This window comes from Lissotriton helveticus, chromosome 2_2, assembly GCF_964261635.1.
Source record: "Lissotriton helveticus chromosome 2_2, aLisHel1.1, whole genome shotgun sequence".
In the NCBI taxonomy this organism is placed as follows: Eukaryota; Metazoa; Chordata; class Amphibia; order Caudata; family Salamandridae; genus Lissotriton; species Lissotriton helveticus.
Genome location: NC_136060.1, coordinates 418,365,618 through 418,390,010, shown reverse-complemented (window position 1 = coordinate 418,390,010; position 24,393 = coordinate 418,365,618). Strand labels below are relative to the sequence as shown.

The following is a 24,393-nucleotide window of genomic DNA, read 5'->3' as shown; positions in this document are numbered from 1 at the left end:
CAAGGTGGTTCTAAGTACCGGTCCTTCCTTCATGCCAAAGGTTGTTGCGACTTTCCACATCGGGCAGACCATCACTTCGAAAAAGGGAGGAGATGCTCCACCGTGTGGACCCAAAACGTGCGCTCTCATTTTATCTGAAACGCACCCAGCAGTTCCGGGTGATTGACCAGCTCTTTGTTGGCTAAGTGGGTGCCAAAAAAGGTCGGGCCGTGCACAAATGGACCATCTCTTGGTGGGTCGTTCTCTGCATCAAAGCCTGTTACTCGTTTGCTAAAAAGGAGCCTCCTGTGGGGCTGCGTGCCCATTCCCCCAGGACAACGGCAGCCACTACTGCCTTGGGACGCGGCTACGAGGGCCTACGAGGGCTACGAGGGCCTCGCTGCACATGTTTACCAAGCATTACTGCCTTGAAAGTTAAGTCCGGAGAGACTGCTTCTTACGCCGTTCTGTTCTCTGTGACTTTCTGGTGTAATCTGTTCGCAGACCCCCACCGGGGTTGGTATTGCTGGGGTATCTATTCTAAGGTAAGGAATCTATCACTAACGTGTCTCTTTCAGATCTACAAGTTACTAATTGTGTAACGATTTATCTGTAAGAGACATTAGTTACTGATAGATTCCTTACCGCCCCTCCCATCCTCCCCATTCTGCGAACCGATTACTAGGGTTAAGGTCATCCCTTTCAGGGCCCTAGTTTCAATACACCTTTGGGCAGTATCTTGCATGGCTCTGCGTTCCTGACGTGGAAAGTCGTGTACAGAACTGACGCCAGCGCACATGGGTGACGCCTAAGCAGTCTCTGTGACATCTCTCAATTTTACTTTGTTGGGTGATTTAATATTCCATCTGGATAAAACATTATGTAAAGGCACACAAACTCTCTTGGAAACCATGAGCTGCTTCGGTTTCCCGCAGTTGGTTATGAGTCCCTCCCAATTATGTGGAGCATATATTCGATGGCATCTTCTCTAATTATCTACGAATCAAGGTGGGAGCGCCTATACCTGTCTTGCCCGATAAAATCATTTTGCCATTCCTTTTAACTTTCAGACCTCTGCATTAGTGGCTGTTCGAGCAAAAAAGAGAAAACTGGAGGAAAGGAGAAATCTTAGCCTTATCAGTAAGGTGGCACTTACTAACATCTTCAGGAACTTTCAGCTTTCTGGGGGTCTGGACGCAAATCTGGCAGCAGCTAGATTATCGAACAAGCTGTTAGCAGCCATGCATACTTCAGCACCTGTTAAAAGACACTATGCAGCGAGAAAAAAACCTTCCGCTCCCTGGTTTTCTGACAGACTCAGAAAGCTGAGGCAAGTGTGTCGCAAACAGGAGAGGCTGTGGCGCATAGATTTAGAGCCAATAGGTAGAGAGTTACACAAGCAACGTTTGAAGGAATATAAAGCGGCCATTATGGAGGAGAAGGGAATGTACTATTCAAAAATCACAGATTCTATCAAATCTGCTAGAGCTTTTTAATGTTATCAACTCTCTCACATCCCCCGTCACGATCCTTCAGAGGCTTCGCCTTAACTCTGATAGAATAGCTGATTTCTTCCGTACTAAAATAACGGATATATACCCCTTGTTGGAGGCTTCCAACTCTAAAACAATGCTATCTGCTCAGTCCGTATGTCCCCTTAATGAGGGTGCTAACATGGAGGAGGCCCCCAGACTACTCGCTTTTCCTTGCATGTCGCCAGGTGTTACGGACATGCTGCTAGAGGGTGTTACATCTGGTTCTCCTCTGGATGCATGTCCTTTGAAGGTACTTAAACTGGGTAGAGAAGTTATTGTTCCCCACCTCACTTCTGTCCTGAATGTATCTATTTCCAAGGACAGTATCCTACCTCATAGAAGACTGTTGTGGTTAAGCCATTCCTAAAAAAGCCTTCACTGGACCCCACGGAATTCAAAAACTATCGTCCTATTTCTCTTCTACCAGTCCCAGCCAAGATTTTGGAAATCTGTTTAAATTCTAACCTTAGTACCTACCTAAAGGACCATCAGATACGGGACGGTTGACAACATGGCTTTGGAAGCCTTCATAGTATGGAGACCGCATTAACTGCTGTATTTAACAACTTCTGTACTCCGGTTGATGCAGGGCATACCACATTGCTGTTTCTACTTGACCTTACCGCAGCCTTTGATACCCTATCTCCTTTGAGGCTGTTTGAACATCTCCGGGAGATAGGGATTAGGAGCATGGCCCTTGGGCTTCTCGCATCCTTTCATAGTGATTGGGCACAGACAGTGAAAATGGGCAAATTTTACTCTGCTTCAAATTCCTTGTTATGTGGAGTTCCGCAGGACTCCTCTCAAACCCCGACACTTTTTAATATCTGTTGCCCCGTTGGCTAAGGTTGTGAGCTCTTTTGGCCTGGAGGTGTTGCCTTATGCCGACGACACCCAAATAATGGTGTCCATTACTCCAGTATTAGGAAACCAGCCACTAATTTCAAAAATTGCATGCAGGCAGTCTCTACCTGGATGGTGGGAAACGTTTTGAAATTCAATGGAGAAAAGACAGAGGTCTTGATATTTGAGAACCAACTTGACTTCTGGTCCAATGATTGGTGGCCTGACACGCTTGGCAGCTGTCCCTGCCCTCTATCCCATGGGAAAAATCTAGGGGTCATAGTGGACAATTCGCTTTCTCTGGATTTGCAGATTAGTAGGGCAGTGTCCACCTGTGTTGGGATAATCCGGATCCTAAGAAAAAATTCTCAGTTCCTTTCGTTTGCCTCAGGAAACCGTCTGTTATTGCACTTGTAATGTCCAGACTCGAATATTGTAATGCCCTCTATTTGGTCATTAACAAAGGTTTGGTGCGTCGTTTGCAGCATGCGCAGAATGCCGCAGCCAGGCTGGTGACGGATCTCTCGAAATACCACACTGTTCTTTATAGCAATTCTAGAATCTGTGTGGTTGCTCATTATCTTTATATTTTCTAACCAAGTGTTGTAGCAATTGCAAGTCTGTACAGAGAATGATTGTTCGACCGCTCAAGTTTTTTTTTTTTTTTGGTAAAGCTCGGATTAGGAGTAGTGGAACCATTCTTGATGCAAGATTGACCTTGAAGCGCAGGCTCTCCCTGCCTTATTGACTTAAACTACATAAGGGCACTTAAGTCACTTGATGCAGAATCATTAAATCCATCTAGCCACTACAAACATTCATGTTACAGGTTCTCTAACCTACATTTGTTTTCTATGGGAAAAACATTGCCTAAAGCCGGTCCACTGCACGGAAAATCCTACTTTTACTTACAAAATATTGAATTATTAACCCTAAAAAGGTTGGCTCAGACTTTCTGGGGAAACAGGTAACAAATAAAACAGTCTGATGTCACTGACACCAATTTGCGTTTTATATATATATATCTATATCTATATCTATATCTATAACTGGCCTATCATTGCTACTGCTGGCCAGTGGAGTTTCCTAAGGTGAAGTGAGATGTGCATCTCTCTGGGGAGGTCCAGGGTTAGTCTGGCTGCTGTGTTCTAGATGGTCTGGAGTTTTTTCATAAGTTGGGCGGTGATTCCTAGGTAGAGGGAGTTGCTGTAGTCGAGGCTGCTGATGACTAGAGCTTGCGTGACAGTTCGCCTGGTGCTGGTTGGGAGCCATCGAAGTCCTTATTGGTATTTGAAAGGTGAGGAAGCAAGCAGGAGCGACGTCACGGATCTGCTTCTTCATGGATAGATGGCTGTTGAGGATGATGTTGAGGTTGTGTTAGTTGGATTCAGGACCTGGGCACAGCTCTGGTGGCCACCATTCGTTATTCCAGAGGGTGTCCTTGCCTTTCCTTAAGATGGGTACTACGGTCTTGTTGGTGTTGAGACAGTTGTTGGCCATCCAGACGGCCACATCTTCCATGCATCTTTGTAACTTCTCTTTGTTGGTCGTTGGGTCATTATTCAGGGAGAGGGTACGTTGGATGTCTGTGTAGGAGATGATGTTGAGTTCGTGGCTCATGATAATGTTGGCCAGGGATGTCCTGTATCCGTCGAAGAGGGTAGGGGCTGAGGGATGAGCCCTGAGGTACACTGCAGGTGACGTTCTAAGGGAGCGAGGAGTAAGGAGGGTCGATGATCTTCCGTGTTTTTCCTGAAGTAGGATGTGATCTACTTGAGGGCTACTCCTTGGATTCCAATCCGGTGGAGTCTTGATCAATGTGTGGTGGGATACAGTGTTGAGGGCTGCAGAGAGGTCGAGTAGGATGAAGGCTGATGTTTCTCCGTGGTCTAGCAGCATTCTGAAGTGGTCCGTGGCTACAATTAGAGCTGTCTCAGTGCTGTGGTTTGCTCTGAAGCCGGATTGGGAGGGGTCCAGAAGGTTCTGGTTCACCTGATGTCTAGGTAGCTGGATGTTGATAGCTTTCCCGATGACCTAGACCAAGAAGGGGAGCAAGGAGATGGGTCAGTAGTTCTTGGTTTCTCCCAGGTCTGCAGAAGGTTTCTTCAGTAACTACTTCACGTCGGCATGTTGCCATTCCTGGTGGAAGTGGGCCCTGGTGATCGAGGAGTTGAGGACCCTGGTGAGTTCTATGCTGATGGGTTGATTGATGAGTTTGGAAGTGTGGTGGGGGCAGTGCTCTGCTGGGGCTCCGGAGTGGATGGAGCTCATGATGGATGCTGTTTACTTTTTGTGAGCGTGTTCCACGAGGTGAGCTGGTGTGTTGGGCATTCGTCAGCTTGGGGAGATTGAGGTTCTCAGCAAGGGGTTTGGGAGCGAAGTCTTGGTAGATGGTGCTGATTTGATTGTGGAATAAATCCGTGAGGGTGTCGCAGAGAGCTTGCGAGGGTGTGATGATGTTTTCGGTTGCCGAGGAGTTGGTGAACTCCGAGACTGTTGAACAGTTCCTTGCTGTTCTAGCTGTCATTGATGCAGGTGGCTAGGGTAGACTTCTTGGTGATTTTCAGGAGATGATGGTATTGGATGAGGGCATCATTAAAGCATTTCGGTCCTTGAAGGTCTTACTACTGTGAAATCTACTTTCCTTCTGTCTGCAGTCGCATTTCTGGGTTTTCAGTTCTTCCGTGAACCAGTAGGGGTGTTGTGTTCTTTTTTTTGGGGGGTTGATGGGTTTTCTTGGTGATACGAAGTGTGTGCCTGCTGTGATCTAGTTTGCAACGTTTTCTGCTGCTTGGTGATGGTGGGTAGGCGGGAGTTGAGGTAGTTGGTTTATCGTTGCTCTGATACCTATGACCAGCTGCGCGGTGTCTTGCTGGCAGTGAAAGTATGGGTATTTCGTGGGCGGGGTGAATGGATCTGAGATTACGAAAGGGACACAGTGGTGATCGGTCCAGGTGAGCTTCTCTGTGTAGGTGTATTTTACTCTGTTGCTGGCTGAGAAGAGAGTCGAGCATGTGTCCTGCAGTATGGGTGCAGTCTGTGACTAGCTGCTTGATTTCGAGGTTCTGAAACTGGGATGGTGCAATGAGCTAAAAAACGGTGTTGGATCTAGCCCTGATCTCTTGACTGGGTGAGAGTATTCTGCTTAATTCAGAGACTCTGTCCATCACCACCCCTTGTTGTAAATGATTTCGAGGTTAGTCATGCTTTCTAGGAGGTCAGCTGTGTTGGCGTTGTCTGTCTTCTCAAGTTAAAAGTTGAGGTCTCCAGGAATATGTACAGATTTGAGTCGATGGCGATAGGGGCAATGAAGTTGGGGATTTTGTTGCAGAAGGCAGGCGGAGTCCCGGAGGTCTGTAAGCAAGGGTGCTTTTGATGGTGGTTATGCCGGTCGGAATCAGAAGTGGAGTTGTTCCATGAAAGGGGTGGAGTAGTCTGTGGTGGTTGAGTATTTGAGGTTCTCTTTCAAGATTATAGCGATGTCCAGCTGCCTCTGTTTGATCAGTCCTGGTGGGCGATATTGTATCCGCCTGGGGAGTCTCTGGTGCCGTCCGGAGCAGATGTGGGGTTCAGCCAAGTTTCTGTTTTGAAGATTGTGTTCGGGGCGTGGGTTGCGCTTGTGTTCCAGACATACATTGCATGTTTTCCGAGTGAGCTTGCATTGGTGAGCAAGCAGGTGATCTTTCCGAAGGTGCTGGCTTTGGCCTTTTTGGTGGGTGGGTTAGATGCGGTGTGACTGATTGGAGAAGCGTGGATGATATTCTCGGTGAAGCGTTCTGACTGGAGAAATGTTCTTAGGTGGTCCAGGTAGGGGCATGGGTGCAATTGTTGTTCAGGACTCAAAGTTCGTCCGAGGTGAAGCGGTCCGTGGGGTTTGGGGTCCTGGCGCTGGATGTGGTTCAGGCACGCGCGTGTCTGCCTCCATGTCGTAGGGTTATGGGGGGAGTAGGGGGGAGTGGGTGAGAAAGCGAGGGAGTGACAGTGGCTTCCATGGGAGGAGGTACCAGACACAGCGGAGGTTGGAGCAAGAGGGGACAACTTACCAGTAGGGTAACAGTGGGGGGTGGTGCTACACTGGCGGTGCTTTGGGCAAGAGACAGTACCAGGAGCATAATCAGTCTTGGCTTTCCTGGGAAATGTACAGGCGGGTAGACTGACACTGAGGGGCAAAGAAATGGCAAATGTAATAGTAACAAGATTTCTAGCGGCTGGGGGGAGTGCTGCAAGGAGGCTAACTGCTGAGGAAAAACAGGTGCAGGAAAGGCAGAGGGACAGACGTTGAGTAGAAGTGCAGAAATTGGGAAAGCGTGGCGGTAGTGCAGGTGGGGCGACTTACGTGAAAAACTGTGGCAAAAGAGGGGTGACCCAGCCTTCTCAGGTAGGGTCTGGTGGTGACCGGCCCGCCCTTGGCCCGAGCTTTGTCCTTGCACGTCCCGCGATGCAGGAGGCGGTTCCCTGTAGCGAGGAAGCAGACAGCGGGAATTTTGTAGCAGGTCTCCTCCCAGTAGTGGAGGCTGCTGGGAGTTGTGATCTGCGGATGAAAATATATCAGGAATTATGACTTTTTATTTTTTTTATTTTTTACAGATGTATGATGCAATCAAAGATTTAAATAGGAGTAAAACAAATCAGAACACTTTACTTGGTTATGTGCAAATGACAAATATTGGTACACTATATAGTTTTATCAGTAAACCCACGTGTTAGTGCAAAATATTGTGACCATTTCAATAGAAAATTTGATTGCAAATAAGTGTGCTACCACTTCATGCTTAAAGTATGTCTTTATTTAAAGTGATAGTTTTTAAACATGATTTTAGAAACATTCCTAGCCCGCACTGATTACAATACGGTTAATGAACTAGGAGGCAAGTGAGGTGTCATGTGTATCCTATATGTGGTTAGATTTGTATTATATATAGAGCAAAGGTTTAGTCTATTAAATCAAACAAAATGTTTTTTTTGTACAACAGACATGCTGACCGTGCGCATTTGAAGGTGCTCTCGTATTTGATAAAGGTGGCTCAGTAAATTAAAATGTTTGCCCAGGATCACAAAATTTGGTACCAGTTTATGGTTCAAGAACGTTATAATTAGGTCAAGTAGATTATTTAAGTCACTAGACCTACATGTCTAGTAACGTTTTTATGATTTTTCGAGCCCTGATTTTATTTATCTTCGGTAACGCCTTATTCGGTAGAGACTCTAGCCTCAAATTCCATACCAACCAAACCCCTCCTCCCCGCTCTGCGACTGGATTACCGAGTTAAGGATTAATCCCTGTAAGCAAACATTTGTCCTTTACGCTAGATCTTCATTACTGCTTGCCATTTTTCCAGATTTATGGATTGAAAAGGAAGACTAATTACTTCCCCAGTGCAGTATTTCAATACGGCTAGACCATTTCTTGAATCCGAAAACCATGGTCTCTCCTCTATTTATTTGTTTAGTCGTTTACTTGAACGGACTTTCCTCTGTTAAAAACATATTCTTTGTACAAAGTTAAGGAGAGCCGGGTATGTTGTTAGGTCAGCGCAAAACGTTTTTATGTGATTTAAGGTGATTTAAGGGGAGTATTAGGCAACAGTATTTGTGCAGGTAACTTAAACACACTTGCTCACTAGTGCATTACGCATCTGCAAAATTTAACGTGCTGAACGAAAAATATTCCAAATGTCTGTTTTTAAAAACTCAGTCCTTTCTTTTGCAGCTTCTTCAGAAGCAGCTCACATTATTTCTGCAACTGGTGACAGTCTGTCAGTGCCAGCTCCAGCCGTTCATGTACATGAATCCCCAAATCTGGAATCTGCACTGCACAGACCAGATGCATCAGGTACTTTTGACACTTTTCTTTTTTGTTAATTTGAAAATACATGTATTTTGCTTACAGTTCTGAACTTTCAGGGCTGTGAGGTGAAATATTCCTGGTTAGTATTCGAGAGTCCAGTCCAGTCCACAATTATACAACAGCCTTAATTTCATGTTAAAAATGTCAATTGCTGATCTTAAATGTGGGGTAGAAAAGTTAGCTTCTTGTGAAAGTAGTTCAGTAACTAACTTTATGTACCAAAATTGAAGTTATGAGCAACTCAAAAAGCTAATGCATAGATTTGCAAGGAATGGTCGACCTGTTTTCTAAAACCCTAATCTGGTTCAATCCCAGAGAAGTTACTTTAAGAATACCTAGCATCTTGGTTCGTATTTGAGTTGGTGAGACAAACTCTAGCTCCTAAATGTGTTAATAGGCACAGCATTTGCATCACCTTTTGCTAAACAAGTTGGGGCTTATTAGGAGAATAGCATTACAAAAAAATTAAATAATAACAATTATAATTTATGAAAATTATTCCATAATGAATAAAAGCACCCCTAAAAGAATCAACATTTCCTGTAATTTTTTCTAATGAACCTAATATTTAGCATTGCGCCTTTCAAAGCAATATTAAGTTACTAGAATGGTGTCAATTTCTTGTTTTTTAAATCACACTTGGAATTAGTACGGATAAGTATCACTCCTGGCACAGGTACTCTTTGACACTTATCCCAAGACTCCAGGAGCTCCTCTGTCTCAAAATGTACCACAGTGTCAGTTAGCCGGCTTGTTTTTGATATGAAGGTCGGTTGTATATTATTTCAATGAAGAAGCATAACCTGAAGAAGTAGGTAAACTAGAAAGTAACTCCTTCTCAATGCACCAAAGTACATTGAGAAAGAGAAAATACTTTTTGGATGTTCATTAATGTTCCATTATAGCGGCCAATGTTAGCCGTCTACCTGGGTGGATGGGGGTGGCGTGTAAACCTGAACTGAGATTATAATTAAACAGACAGGGTGTGCATTGCAATTAAGGTATCCTTTTGAAGGCAATCCATAGTGGACTATAATTCAGGGTACAGGATAAAGAACATTTCTCCGGTAACTGATGGAAGCTGCTTTTTTTGTTGTGTACCCTTTAGGGATTATCTCCAGTATGCTAAACCAGCGTGCCTACATTCATAAATCATAAATTTTAGTTTTTCATGCATCCCTAAAACGTTATTGATTTACATATTATTTAGATTAATAAATATTTGAATATTGTGTGAACTTAAAGGGGAAGATTGCATTTAAGAATATTGAGAGCAACTAAAAAGGTTTAAAAGTGTGAAAATCCTTTATTAATTTTGAAAGAAATGAATGGGTGAGATCTTAAGGATGCAATTGCTGTGAATACTCAAAATAGGTAATGGTCAGCTGAATACCAACCATTCTTTTGGTTAACATAGCCACTAGAAAAGCCACCATTAATGACCTATGCTTCGGGATCCATTTTTCAGTGGATTTGCACAAGACACTCTGCTGCCCCGCCCCAAATTTAGGCAAAGCAATGAACTACTGCCCTGGAGGTGAGAAGTTCCTGATAATACAACTGATCTTGCTAAGGCTCTCTAACCAAATTCAGAACCCAGATCTGCAGAGCAAAATGTGTGACGAAAGGATTTTAAAGGAGCACTAATGACAAGTAATTTGTCCGCAAAAACGTAGTCCGATAAAATGGAAGATAGGGTTGTACTATTTATTTCTGATGGAAGATAGGGTTGTACTATTTATTTCTGATGGAAGATAGGGTGGTACTATTTATTTCTGACCTATTTGTGTACCAGTCTGCTTATAGAGAATGCAAGCGCAAAATCTCTAATTGACAGGCCACCTTTTGAGGCACACACCTTCAAGGTAACTTTTATTTATTTTTCAACAGTTATTTAAAATGTAGAAACTATAAGACAACCATGAAAAATTCCCTATATTTACAAACCATCAAATATATCTATCATTTAGATTTCTGTCTACCACCAGATGCTTTTAATTCAAATCAACATCAATTGCTGTTGGTCAAATAAGACCTTCAAGAGATCAATAGTAATACCACCCATTCAGCAATCAATGATAATACAGTGCAGTTCCCCAAATGCATCTCCAAGCCAAAAGCAATTTATTTGAGGCACAAATGTAGTGCAATAAAGAATCTCATTTGACACAAAGCCTCTGATGTCCTCTCTGTAATTCTGTTGTTAAGGACTTACTGAATGTAACAAGAGGGCTTGTTGACCCCCAGGTTTCTCAGCATTTAAGGGGACTGTATCCCCCAACTAGTAGTACACCAGAAGGCACAGTTGCAGTGTTGGGGGGAAAGAGGGGCGTGGCCTCTGACCACCTCTCAGCAATCCCGCTGTGTGGGACTTTCTGTAGGTAACACAAGTTTTTTGTTTTTTTTTGTAAAATTTTTATTTTGCATACAACAAAAGGAAACACAGGAAAGAGCACTGAGATGCCGCACATTTCCCCACGCAGGGGGAACAATCCAAAGTCAAGGAGGCGACGTCCTCACAGAGTAGAGACAAATCTAGTCCGATAGCATTGATCACATTCAAGGATTTGTAAACCATGAGCTCAGGTAGCCTACCAATGGTGCCATACAATGCAGATAAATAAGTTCCAAAGTGATCAAGCCCAGGGGTCTGTGTAGCTAAGTCAGACGTGCCTGCATATAGTATTGAGCACCTCAGTAACCCAGAAACCAGAAGATGCAACTCCCATTCCCCCCTCCCACCCCCCCCCCCATGGTGGTGACACTCACATACCCACACTCGTTCAGAAGGCAACTCTAGACTTGGAAGAGATGTAGAGATCTCAGGGATGCAGGACATACAGCCGACGGCAACCCCTTAGAGAGGAAGGCAACCAAGGGTCCCCATATGAGCTTAAAGTTCCTAAAATTACAGAGGAAAATGTCTGCCATTCTTTCCAAGCTCAAGAGCTTCCATAGTCGTGCGTGCCACAAAGAGATTGCTGGTGCTTCCTTCCGCTTCCATGCCGCAGCCAACGTGAGTTTGGCCGCCCCAAGGCAAAGCCACAAAATCTTTTTGTCAGCCCGTGTTTGATGTTCAAGGCCAGGGTCACGAAGGCCCAACAGTACAGAGGCTATAGAGTCCTCTATAGGGTATTGAAGGATGTCCTTGATATGTGAGAGAATTTCCTCCCAATATGGTCGGATCACTGGGCAGTCCCACCAGATATGGCGAAAGTCCCCAAGGTGTCCACATCCCCGCCAGCATTTATCGGAAGTCGCTGGGTATATGCGGCGGAGCCTGGTTGGGCACATGTACCATTGCGTGAGAGTCTTAAGATGAGCTTCTCTCAGATGGAGCGAATGGTTAAATTGGGTCATATCTCGCCATAGCGCCGACCATTCATTATCGGTTATATCTCTCCCCACCAGCTCCTCCCACTGTTCCATGTAACGTGGCCTAGGCGACATTGCCGATCTAAGCAGTAATTGATATATGAAGGAGATAACGCCCTTCATAGCAGCCGTCCGCAACAAAAAAGCTTCGAACGGCGTAGGAGGTCTCGTAGCTGCCTCCAGTATTCCCGGCGATGTGGCCCAGTGAAACAACGCAAAATTACAAATCGTCCTCAAAGGAATCACTTAAGTCCTATTCAAAAATTCAAATTTGGTCACAGCAGTGAACCATTACTTAATAAATGCAAGGAAAAATACAGTATTTACTGCTTTTTTATTTTTGAAGATTAGTTTCAAATATCTAAACACATAAAAGAGGCAACATAAACCACTACTCTTTATGTTGATTTTGTTTCTAGTAGTGTACAACACCTTCTGTTTTTTAACATGAAAAAACAAAATATCATATAAGGAGGAATGATTCTCAGTACACTTCGGTCATTATGGCAACACAAAACAGATGTGAATAACAATTAGATGGTGTTAGGCGTCGACGTTTCGGTCCCACGACGGTTTAACAAATCCATAGGACCATCATCAGGACAGGTTGCTCAAATCTATATACAAATAAATATATAAATGAATAAAACACCCCTTGCATATACGGTATCGTCTAGTCACCCTAAGGGAAACCAAACCCTGTACCTTACGTGTGACTCAAGGTGTGTAACATGTAACACCAAAACCAAAACCTCACCACCAGTGCACTGTGAAATTTTAACTAGCTATACAAAATTTTTTAACTATACATAAACTCAAACAATTAGGGTAGTGTCTTACCAAGGACCTCCAGCCGGAGGTTCTAAGCCCTATAGGGACAGATAATGTCCGGATATCTAAAAATAAAATAGTGCCAACATCAGGCTTATCCTACCACATGAATCCATCTAAATCCGCCCTTTTCCAGTGCAACAACTGCGCATGACGGTACCGATCGGATTGAGGGACCCGGTAGTCCCGCACACAATTGGCAAAAGAAAGGGGGTCCGGCCCATGAAACAGGTCGGTCAAGGCCCTACAGCCACCCTCTCTCCATACATCAAAAGCCCCCTCTCTGAGCGCCGGCGGAAAAGCCGGATTGAAGTGTAAGGGTGTAAATGGCGAGGGGAACGTTGTCCAACGTTCATCCGCGACCAAAGTATCCCAGACCTTCAGTGTGGTACCCGTGGGGGTACTGATATAAGCGTTCAAGGGCCGGTCCTTCTTCGGCTTCCAGGCCAGGTCCCATATCGACCGGCCAGCCACGCTCCGGTCCATGTGCAGCCAGTGTTTTTCTGATAATTGCTGCGACCATTCCACCAAAACCCTTAGTTGGGCTGCCTTGTAGTAAAGCTGCAGATCCGGAAGCCCCACCCCACCCTCCGATCTAGGCCGGCGCAGAACTGGAAAGGATAGACGAGCCCGGCCCCCTTGCCAAATAAATCGCAGTATCTGTGTCTTGAGTTGCCGGAAGTAATTACTATCTAGTGGAATGGGCAAAGCCTGGAATAGGTACAGATATTTAGGAAGCAGAACCATTTTAATTGCATGAATCCTGCCCAACCATGACAAAAATTTGGGCTTCCATCTCTCCAATTCAGCTCGGGTCTTCGCCAGAAGGGGTGGGAAGTTGGCCGCGAACAGTTTGCCCACCGTCGGAGTCAAGTGGACTCCCAGGTAAACAATGGAATTAGCGGCCCAGGCTAGCGGCGTCAGTGGCCGTACGCGGTCCACCTCCGCCTGCGAGAGAGTCAGATTGTAAATATAGGATTTGCTATAGTTCACCCGGAAGCCAGCCACTTCTTCATATTCTAGCAAGAGTTCCCTAATGCAGGGCAATGAATGTTCCGGGTCCGCCACAGAGAATAGAACGTCGTCCGCGAATAGCGTTATCTTATGTTGCTCACCTGCGAATGGTAAGCCTCGGACCCCCTCATGTTCTCTCACCGCCATCGCGAAAGGTTCAATGCTGAGCGCGAACAGGAGGGGGGAGAGGGGGCAGCCCTGCCTGGTGCCCCTCGAATGCGGGAAAAACGCCGACATCTGGCCATTCACCACCACTCGCGACCTGGGGCTACAATAGTTCGCCTTCACCATGGTGATACATTTTTCCCAAAACCCAAATGCTGTCAACGTGTTAAACAAGAAACCCCAATCTACCCGGTCAAAAGCCTTTTCCGCGTCCAGACCCACAAGCACTGCCGGGATGCGGAACCTGTCCGCCTTTTCAATTAAATGGACCACCCTGCGAGTGTTGTCGTGGGTCTGGCGACCTTTGATGAATCCGGATTGAGCCGGGTGTATGATCGCCGGCATCAGGTCTTGCATCCTGCGTGCCAGAATTGCTGAGTATAGTTTAGCGTCAATGTTGAGTAACGCTATGGGGCGGAAGGAGGCACAGTACGCGAGATCCTTCCCCGGCTTCGGCAGGACAGTGATCACTGCCTCCGCCAGGGAGCCCGCAGAGGACCCAGACACAGCCATATCGTTAAAGAGCGACACTAGGAAATCACATATCTCGGAAGCGTACGTTTTGTAAAAGACAGCGGTATAGCCATCCGGCCCCGGCGCCTTGTGTAACTTCAAATTTTTAATGGTTTCAAGGACCTCCTCCCTAGTGATCGGCGCCTCCAGCAACTCATTCCACTCTTTAGATATCTGGGGTAGGGGCAGGCGTCGCAAGTACTCCCTTTGGGCTTCCGCTTCAAGACTGTCCCCTTTGTAAAGGTCAGCATAGTAGCGGCCAAAAACATCTGCCTTCTTTTCATCCCAATGCTGCAGTACACCCGCTGCGTCTCTAATTCCTCCTATATATTCACGTTCCCTCCTATCTCGCAATTGGCGCGCCAGATGTCTACCCACCTCGTTCCCACAGGAGTAGGATTGTCGCCCCAGTCTCAAGAGTGTGAGTTCGGCCCTGTTGTTATAGTGAGCCCTCAGTTTCCCCCTCACCGCCGTCAATGGACGGAGGGTCACTCTCGAGGGATTAAGTTTGTGGGCCCGCTCGAGGTCCACCACCTCAGCTTCTAAAGCCTCGCGATCCTTCCGTCGCAGTCTGTTGATTTGCGCATTGAGTCCCAGACACGTGCCCCTAATTGATGCCTTAAAGGCGTCCCAAGTGTTCGAGACCGATGTATCTGACGGGGGATTAAGCTCAAAGAATTCCTTAATGGCAACTCGCACCGCCTTATTGGAGGTATCGTCCCTAATCACCGAGGCCGGAAAGTACCATTTCCGCTGACCTGCACCGGACGACGACCAACGGAGATTAAGCACCAGCAAACTGTGATCCGATACTGATATCGGAAGGATGGCGGCATCCAGGACATCTCCACGAAGAGCTTGGCCGAGGAAAATGTGATCTAGTCGGGAGTAGGAGTGATGCACATGGGAGAAGAATGTGTAGTCCCTTGAGGTAGGATGGAAAAACCGCCACCCATCAACCAGCCCCAGCTCCCCCACCACCTGCTGCGATGAAGTAGAAAACACTCCCGTGCCAGCTCTGTGACCCCCAGAGCTATCCATCTCCTTATCCCACACCAAATTAAAGTCCCCCATTAGAAACAGGTTCCCCTCCGCAAAATCCCCAATTTTTTGTAACAAGCTTTGTAAAAATGTATTTTGACCAGAGTTGGGGAGATACACTACTACAAATGTGCACAGCCGCCCCTGAACTAGCCCCTTTACCATCAGCCATCGGCCCTCCTTATCATTGCGCACCTCTACAGGTTGGAAATGAAGTGCAGCGCGGAAGAAGAGGGCCACCCCTCTGTTTCGTTGCAGCAGAGGACCTATATACAATGGGATATGCCCTATGTCGCAGGCGTAACTCATCCTTCCGTGCCAAATGAGTTTCTTGGAACCCCACAATATCCAGCTGGTGGTCAGTCACATACTTCCACACCTTCTGCCTCTTCTGCGGTGAGTTCAAACCCTTGACATTCCAAGTCCCAATGCTAACCGGCATGGTACAGTAAAACCCTGGAATTCTCAGCAGCCATTTCTTGATCCCCCTCCCCAGTCCTCGGGAGCCCTCCAGTCGGAGGCAGTGACAGTGGGCCAACCACGCCTCCCCCCAGGCATCCCCCAACCCTCCGCCAGTTTGTAACAGTCTCGGCAACAGCCCTTCCCAGACCACACCCCCCTAGATCATTCGCACACACCACCAGCCAACCATCCAACAGATCCCCCTCGTCACCACCACGGAGCCCCCCCACCCCCTGCACCCCTTCCCCCCCAACCCCCAACCTCCTCTGCAAAGTAAGAAACAGGTAGAAAAAACTCAAAACATTAAATTTGAAAATGATACTCATCAGCTCCAGCAGGCCAAAGTTCGTAAAGGACCCTCCAGATTGGAATCGGGGCAGGGGGACCTTCTTGGTGACCCCCAAGGCCACGGTCCGGGGTGTCTCCTCCAAAAGTACATCCATACCCGCAGACCTAAGGGCTGATGCCCCTCCAGCGCCGATCCACCCTTAGGGCAAGTGTCACGCCGCTCCGGAGCTGTGTTAGGAATCTGCCAAAGTCGCCGAGGCCACCGCGTTACCCCTTTCCTGCAGGCTAGTGTTGCGATCCGGCCGCCGCCAGTCCGGAGATGCGCCTACTCTGTGCCAGGAGGAAGAGCGATGGCGCCTCCGCGAAGGAGATGTGCTCGCCTCCTGAGAGGCCGCGACGTCGTTCAACCCCAAAAGATCCTTCGCCACTTGAAGAGAGCGAATCTGCGCCAGCCGGTTCTGCCAACGGAAGATGATCCGGAAGGGGTGACCCCACGAGTAGGCGATATTGCGTTCCCGCAGGAAGGAGGTCACCGGGCAGAACTCCCTTCTTTTCTGCAGCGTGGAAGCTGCCAAATCCTGGTAGAGCTGCGGACGATGGTCCCCGAACTGCAGTGATGTGATGGCTCTGGCTTTACGTAAGATGCGTTCTTTCACCTGGAAACCGTGCACGCACACGAGGATGTCAGGAGGGGGCCCCCCCCCCCTCGCCTGGGCAACCCCTCTCTATGTACTCTGTCCATCTTGATTTCCCGCACATCCTCCTCATCCAAGATCTGCAAGAACAGCTCCTGAACGTAGCCACGCAGGTCTCCCGCCTCGCCGTCCCACGGCACTGCGCGGATGCGGATGTTGTTCCTTCGGGACCGATTTTCCAGGTCCTCCGCGTGGGCCTGCAGGTCCAAGTTCTGTTCTGTGAGACGGATGATATCTTGCTGCAGCTGGTGCACATCATTAGCCACACTCAAATCATGGTCCTCTAGGGTCGCCACCCTCTCGCCAGTTCCATCCACATCTCTCCGTACCTCCCGGAGATCGCACGCCAACTGTGCGCGGAGGTCAGAAATATCCTCCTTGATGGAGGCAAAGAGCTCAGACATAAAGGCCTTGGTTGCAGGTGCCTCGTCGTCCAATTGCCTCGACGCGCCACTGGCCCCTGGAGATGCCGGCTGCTGCGAGGACTTAGATGCTCCATCCTTCCCTGGACGTCCCTTGCGCAGCGCGTTGGACATCGTGGCGGACCGAAGGCAACACCCAACCCGGGCGACCCACACTCCCCGAGAACTCAAGTCGACAGGTCGCTATGGGATCACCGGGTACGCAAATGGGGCAATGTCCCCCACCGATCCGCCCCAACAATCTCCTCTTCTCTGTCCGGGAAGCCACCAAGGCCTCACCGCTTGCCTATTTATCCAAGTGGTAGTACTTCAGTGGATATTCCGCACCAGAAGGGTCAAGGAGCACCCGGCCCCCCACACCAGTGCCCAGTATAGCAGTGTGCGTAAAGGCAATGCCGTGCCTCCCTTTCTTCCAGCCCGGGTGCAGGCGAATGGTACCCGCAGGCAGCAGCCACCCAGTTCCTCCAGGGAAGACCAGACAAAATGGCACCGTGATGTTCCCTGTCGGGGTGCACGCAGTCAGCGATCAGTGCATGTCCCAGCGCCAGCAGCTCGCTTCACCCCGGGCCCCAAGCCTCAACTCTCCGCCAATGCTGGCATCCGCGTTCGCAGTGCTCCTTCACCACACTGTTCAGTTCGCAGACTGCACTCCCGAGGCGTCTCCGGCCTGCTCAAGCAGCCCACATGGTGGTGTAGGAGCCCAGCCTCCTCGTGAGCCCCAAGTATCTGTGCCAATAGCACCAATGTTAATCCGCAAGCTAGGCCACGATGCGGGTAAAGTCAATTGCGGGTAAAGGCAATGCTCTGCCCTCACCCCCGACACCGGCTCTTCTCGCCTCCTCCTGCGGCAGCTGCAGGGCCCCCACCAGCCGATCCGACTCACCCCAGTGGCCCGTGGCGGGCGCAGCCTCCGCCAAGCAATCGGGCGCCTCCGTTCACTCCCTCGGGTGATCACCACCAGAGTTGCTCGGCTCCGTCTCCTCTGAGTCCTCCTCCACGCCTCAGACCCGGCACCGTCGACTCCTTACCCCGGTGTACACCGGAGTTCAGGGCTGCTCTCTTCACCGGCAACACGCGCTCCTCCTCTCTCATCCGGCGCAGGGGAAACCGGAAGCAGCAAGACCAGAGCGGGCCAAAGCGGGCCCTTCCCCCACAACAGCAGACTCCGCCGATCTCCGGGGCCGGCCTCTGAACTACGCGAGGCCGGCGCTTTCAGGCCACAAAGTGCCGCTGCGCCTGCGGCTACTGCAAACGCCGCTCCGTTCCACCGACGGCACCGGAACGCTCCTCTATGCGTCGGCGACCTCCGCAGCCCTTTTGGTGCCGGTCCGCCCGCCCAGGACCTTGCTGTTAGAAGCTATATTGGATCGGCGTCGGAGAGGCTCGAAGAAGCGTCCTACTCCGACGCCATCTTGGCCACGCCCCCGTAACACAAGTATTTTTTGTTTTACTCCCAAGGACCCTCGGGAGGCAAGGGACCTTCCTCCCCCAACCAACAGTGCTCCACGTATGCAGATTGGTGAAAAGAGGGGGCCTCCAGCGACTTGCCTTTTTTTAAACATTTATTCGGAGGGAGGTGCCGTGTGCCCCTTCCCCCGTCCCTTGGCCGATTTCAGCCGCAGGGACACCATCCTCGAGGGTTTGGCCTGTTTTTTTTTTTTTTTTACTATTTTAAAATACATAATGGGAGGAGGGCCCATCCTATGTCGATTTCAGCCCCGTTGAACACATGTCCCAGCGTGCGGCCGCTATTCCTACCCAAGACTCCCAGCGACTGATGGGGACCGTGAGGAGATCAGGCCTTGCGTTTGGACAGAGGGAATGCTGAACATGCAGCTCCCTCCCACCAAAAGCAATTCTGCTCCTCTTGCAGCATGAGAGCGCATTTGTAATGCTCTCGCTTGCAGAAAGTGGAGCATCATTTGCTATGGCTTGGCCATAGCAAACTGCAGTGTCCTGGCAGTAGGCACCTTGGGACATTGCAGGAGGCTGCCAGGTTTGTTGTGGTCTCCAGGGCCATGCATGGCTCCAGGAGGGGGGCAGTGTGCCCGCATTCTTTACTTTATCCTCAGCTAGGAGGTGGTCCCGAGGCTGGGCGTGCGCAACTAACCCCCTTCATTTTTTTCAATTATTCGAGCCCCAGGCAGGTGATGGTCCCCGGGGCAGCGATGGAGGCCATATGGGCCTCCCCCACGTTTTTTTGAAAGAAACCCCAGGGAGGTATTGGTCCCCGTGGCATTAATAAACCCCAGGAGTGGGTACCCATGCGCCCCCACTCCTATATGTGCATAATGTCCCCGGGACCTAGACCACCCAGTGGCTATAATGAACAAAGTGTTTTTTTTTTTTTGTAAAGAAAATCGGACGGATCCTGTTGAAAATTAAAACAAAAAATTTGCTTTTTTGGGCCCTGTGGGAGGTACCAGGGGGGACCCCTTTTTGCCCCCCCAGCCCCCCAATAGGCCTAGGGGGTCAGGGTGTTTCTACCCTGTCCCGTTTTCTTTCTTTTTTTATTTTTTTTAGAAGAATTTGGTGGGACTCCACTTCAAGCTGAATCCAAAGATGACTGCCAGCACTTCCTGGTTGAAGTGTTCGCAGCCAATTACATTTCTGTAGGATATTGGGCTCCCAGATATCTCATTTCTTTTTAACTTAAATATCTCTGAAACTACTGAACGGATTTTCACCAGATCACAAAAAGCATGCTTTCTGGATCAACATCTAGCTTTCCGCCAAATTAGGTGTAATTCTGTTCTGTGTTTCGGGCTGTAGTGTTCAAAAAATGAAAGATCCCCATTGACTGAACATGGGGAAAATGTGATTTGGGACCTCCATTTTTTCTCGGCCCCTGCTTGACGGACCACCCTGAAACCTTCAACACAGTTTTTGGCAAAATAAAAAACGCTCTACTTGTGGAAACAGTTGTCCTAACTAGAATGGCCTACTGGCTATCACCAGTAGGATAGAAATATATATGCCCTACTAGAATTCTACATAACTGCTTAAGCTCTTGAGCACCAAAGTTCAAGAAAAATTCTTCTTCAGTCTTGATCAATCCAAAGTATACTTTTATTCAGTTCCAATGTATCCAAACTTTCGTCATCTTGGTTTCAGTCACCACTGACTTCCTCATTGCTACAAATAAGCAAAAATATGCCAACTTCAAACAAAACTCATTGTAATTTCGGAATTGAGTAGCATACCATTCCCCTCAAATATGACCAATACCCACTGTAGGATAAAATCTCCATTACTACTGTATGGGTCATGCAGTAAAAAATGTTTTAAGTGAAATATCACCGGCAGTACTCGTGCAAATAAAAAAGACCGTAGCCAGGGTCGAGTAACCATCAAGCAACCAATAATTCAACCACCCAAAGGTGCAATCCATCCTAAAAAAGCTGTCCGTGTCACACTAGTATTAAACAATCCGGAAGAGACAGAAGAAAGGATCATATGCCCCCGTATCACATGCATGCACCCAAACCACTGTCTAACCTTACCTCATAGTCCTTTTAGGAATTCAATAGTTCCACGGATATTATAATCCCAAGTCATGTATATGAAATAAATTCAAGTCTGTAATGCAAACAATAGAAACAGTTTATCATAAAACGGTATAGGCTGTAGTATCCTGTCACTCATATTCGGAATCCCTCATCTTAACTAATTCCTGTTGCCCGACCACTACTTCTTTTGTATGAAGTATACACACAAGCGTAATCTACATGGGACAGTAATGGTACTTTGAGTCAATGCAGCATCAATATCATACTAATCAAGCAGAACATTATCAACAGTCTCATTCTGAAAAACACTCAATCAGTCCCCAGTATTTTAGCCATACGCATGGTTACCCGTATCTACTATTCCATCAATCCTCAAACATATTGGCTTGTCACATATCCATATTACAACGTACCACGGACATATCACTATTATACCTACATTTAAATCCGTGTGCCAACACTAGTAATTAGAATTGGGTGTGCAATATTATCCATTGGAAGTCATTAATCGTAGCTTTTTATAATAACGGGGAGTACTCCGATCAACATGTGTATCCCTCAGCATCTAGCCTGCGTGTCATCTTGAAACTTATACTGCCTCATTTAAGCCACATCACTATGCCGGTAGCCAATCATCTGCTGCTCACATCCGTGCAGTACCATCATGTGTACATCACAGCCATTTAATACATGTGTTTTGGCCGCATCCTGCCACAAGCTAATAAAAGCCCTGAACAGATTATAATTGTACCATGGTGGAATACATATCAATGTTACTTATAGATAAAAAGAGAAATGTGGGCCAACTAAATAAATACTGCTGGTACAAGAATTATAGTGCATCGTATTGCTAGTACTGATCAATAAAATAAAATTACAGCATTCTTAGTCCAGTTACTCCAATGCATTACTACAGCTTCCTATTTTAGATACAAAACACGAAATTTAAACTAGACACAGGGGCAGACAACAGTTGGGTTAGAGTATACAGGGTGATTAATAACAATCAACAAAATCTCAACTATAGCAGCCATCTTAACAGGTCCGACTATATAGAGATTATTCTCCAACGTTCGCGTCTACACCCCCATCAAGAGTGTCACCAAATAATGATCTCAACACGTTCAATGAGGTTCTCTGTAGGAGAGCGAATAAGTTGAATATCAGTATGTCAGTCCCCACTGTTTCCCCCTCAGTGATTTTTGAGACCCTCCATCACAGTTCTTCAGTTAGGCCTTTGCTTCCTCTTGTCCCTGGCATTATCAAACTTGCTACACAAACTTTTTTGACACCAGCAACGGTGGGTTCTGTGCCCTCCCGGATAGCGAAGAAATACAAGGCCCCTGATCAAGATTCGTTATTTCTTCGTTCTGATCCTCCTCCGGATTCCATCATTGTGGCAGCGGCTAGGAAGACGCACTCATCTATGTCTTCCTCCTCTGCACCTCCGGATAGGGATAGCAAATAGATTGAATCTATAGGTTGATGGATGTGCAACACTTCAGCATCTTTCATGAAGGTCGCCAGTGCCTCCGTTCTGCCGGGGAGATATGTTAGATCCTTGTGGGATTCGCTCGGTCGTTTTGTGGATTATCTCCCAAAAGATGATCAGCAAGATTTTCGAGAAATACTGCAAGAGGGAAGTCTGGTGGCGAATCAGATTATTAGTGCTTCGGCTGATTCAGCTTATCTGGCTGCCCACGGGTACTCCCATGGTATCTGTTTGAGGCGTTCTGCGTGGACTGGCCTTAAGCCTGAGGTTCAATGAAAGATCACCAATCTACCGTTCAATGGGTCTTCTCTCTTCGGTCCGCATGCGGACGATGAAATGGCGAAGATGAAAGCAAAATTGGACACAGTGAAAGCTGTGGGGCTGGAGAAAAGGAAGGAATTTTCGCTCCTACGATAAACGCCCATTCCAGCAGAGGGGTCCACTCTCTCCGTGGTCGTCACAGGGTCACTAGCAAGAGCAGAGGTCTAATTTTCACCAACGAAGACCAGGTAGAGGAAGAGGGAACAATAAGCAGCAGACCTCTACCTCAAAGCAGCCATCAAAGCAATGAGGGAGTGCTTCTTCTAAACACGTTTTCCACTCCGGTAGGAGGAAATATCGCTTGTCATCTGGAGGAGTGGAAACATTTAAGTGACGACAAATAGGTGGTAAATATTGTCAAGAATGGATATCTGCTATGGTTCAAGACCCCACCATCATCGGTTCGACCGAGCGGGGGACTCCGCTTGTGTCATCCCATCTTACACGAGGAAGTAAACAGTCTTCTGCAGAAGAAAGCAATAGAATACGTTCCTGTTCATCAGAGGCACCAGGGGGTGTACTCTCTATATTTCCTGGTAGAAAAAAAGAGGTCCTTCAGTGGAGTACAGACCAATTCTGGACCTACGCATCTTGAACAAATATATCCGCAAAGAAAAGTTTTGGATGCTTGCCCTGCACCAGATCTTCCCTCATTCACATCAAGGAGACTGGATGTGCTCCATTGATCTGCAGGACGCCTATTTTCACATTCTAGTGTCCAGGAAACATCGGAAATGTATCTGTTTTCAGATTGCTCTACGCCATTTTCAGTCACGAGTTCTACCATTCAGTCTCAAGTCAGCCCCACAGACTTTTTCAAAGTGCATGGCAGTGTGTAGCGGCTTTCCTTCGCAGGCGAAGAATATTCATTTATCCATACCTGGATGACTGGCTTCTGAAGAGTTCGAAGAGTTCCACTCTATCCCAACTTCAGTCGCATCTCTCCTACAGTCTCCATTTACTGAACAATTTAGGTCTTTGAGTCAATTTCAAAAAATCGATTCTGAACCCTACTCAGAACATTCACTACCTAGGATCATCGCTGGACACCGTAGAGACAAGCGTGTGTCCTTCTGCGGAGAGATTTTCATCGATCATGTTGAAATGTCGAGAACTCCTGCAGTCTCGCCCCCCGACGGTCAAACAAGTGTCCTCTCTCCTGGGGTCCATGGCTTCCTGTATCTTCATCGTCCCCAATGCCAGATTACACATTTGCCCCCTGCAACAGGCGCTGGAAGACCAGTGGGTGCAAGCGTCAGGTAGTTGGGAGGGGATCCTATTCCTCTTCCCCAATCTGCCAGGGATCTCCACCGTGTGGTGGACAAAGAGGTCACATCTAATGAAAGGTGTTCCCTTCCATCAAGAGACTCTGACTCAGACCATAGTTACGGATGCGTCCCTTCAAGGTTGGGGTGCTCATATGGATCACCTTCAAGTACAAGGGCTATGGTCGGACACAGAGAGGGGTTATCATATCAACTTACTGGAGTTGAGGGCCGTCCAGCTAGCCCTCAAGTCGTTCTTCCCGTCTCTTCAGTCCAACTCCCTCTTGATTCACAGACAACACCACGACAATGTTTTATCTGAACAAGCAGGGGGGCACCTGGTCCAGAATTCTGTCCCAGGAGGCACAAGCCAATTGGAAATGGTTACTGGCAAGACACCTCACCATCACGGCGGTCCATGTGCCGATAGTTCTAAACGTCCAGGCCGACCTCCTAAGCAGAGTGAGGTACTGGGTTTTTCGGAACCCAGTGGTGTCAGGGTACACCCTAAGACCTCGAGTACTTTCCTGATTCAGACACAGAAACTCAGTCTTCTAGGTGAAGTCAAAGATCGAATTTATTGGCTGCAACCAAGTAACAGGCGTCCTAGAAGTGCAACACGTTGTTTATTCTCAGGAGACTGCTCAATCTTACAAAGCCAGTCTTCTCTTTTTATACAAAATATTATGCTTCAGGCAAACATTCTTAGATTTACAGTAGACTATTCACATATTTTCACTACAAAGAAAAAGCAGAGTCATGATGACAAACCCACATTTCAGTTCGTCCAGCCCA

At 47.6% G+C, this 24,393-nt stretch overlaps 1 protein-coding gene across 2 annotated transcripts in view; it reads left to right on the top strand.

Moving 5' to 3' along the window:
• IMMT (inner membrane mitochondrial protein) overlaps positions 1-24,393 on the top strand; it is a 442,904-nt gene that overhangs the window by 164,434 nt on the left and 254,077 nt on the right. For both annotated transcript variants that reach the window (XM_078678663.1, XM_078678664.1), the window contains exon 5: positions 8,068-8,190. In XM_078678663.1, the coding sequence (XP_078534789.1) occupies positions 8,068-8,190 (123 nt within the window). The remainder of the gene's footprint in view (positions 1-8,067; positions 8,191-24,393) is intronic.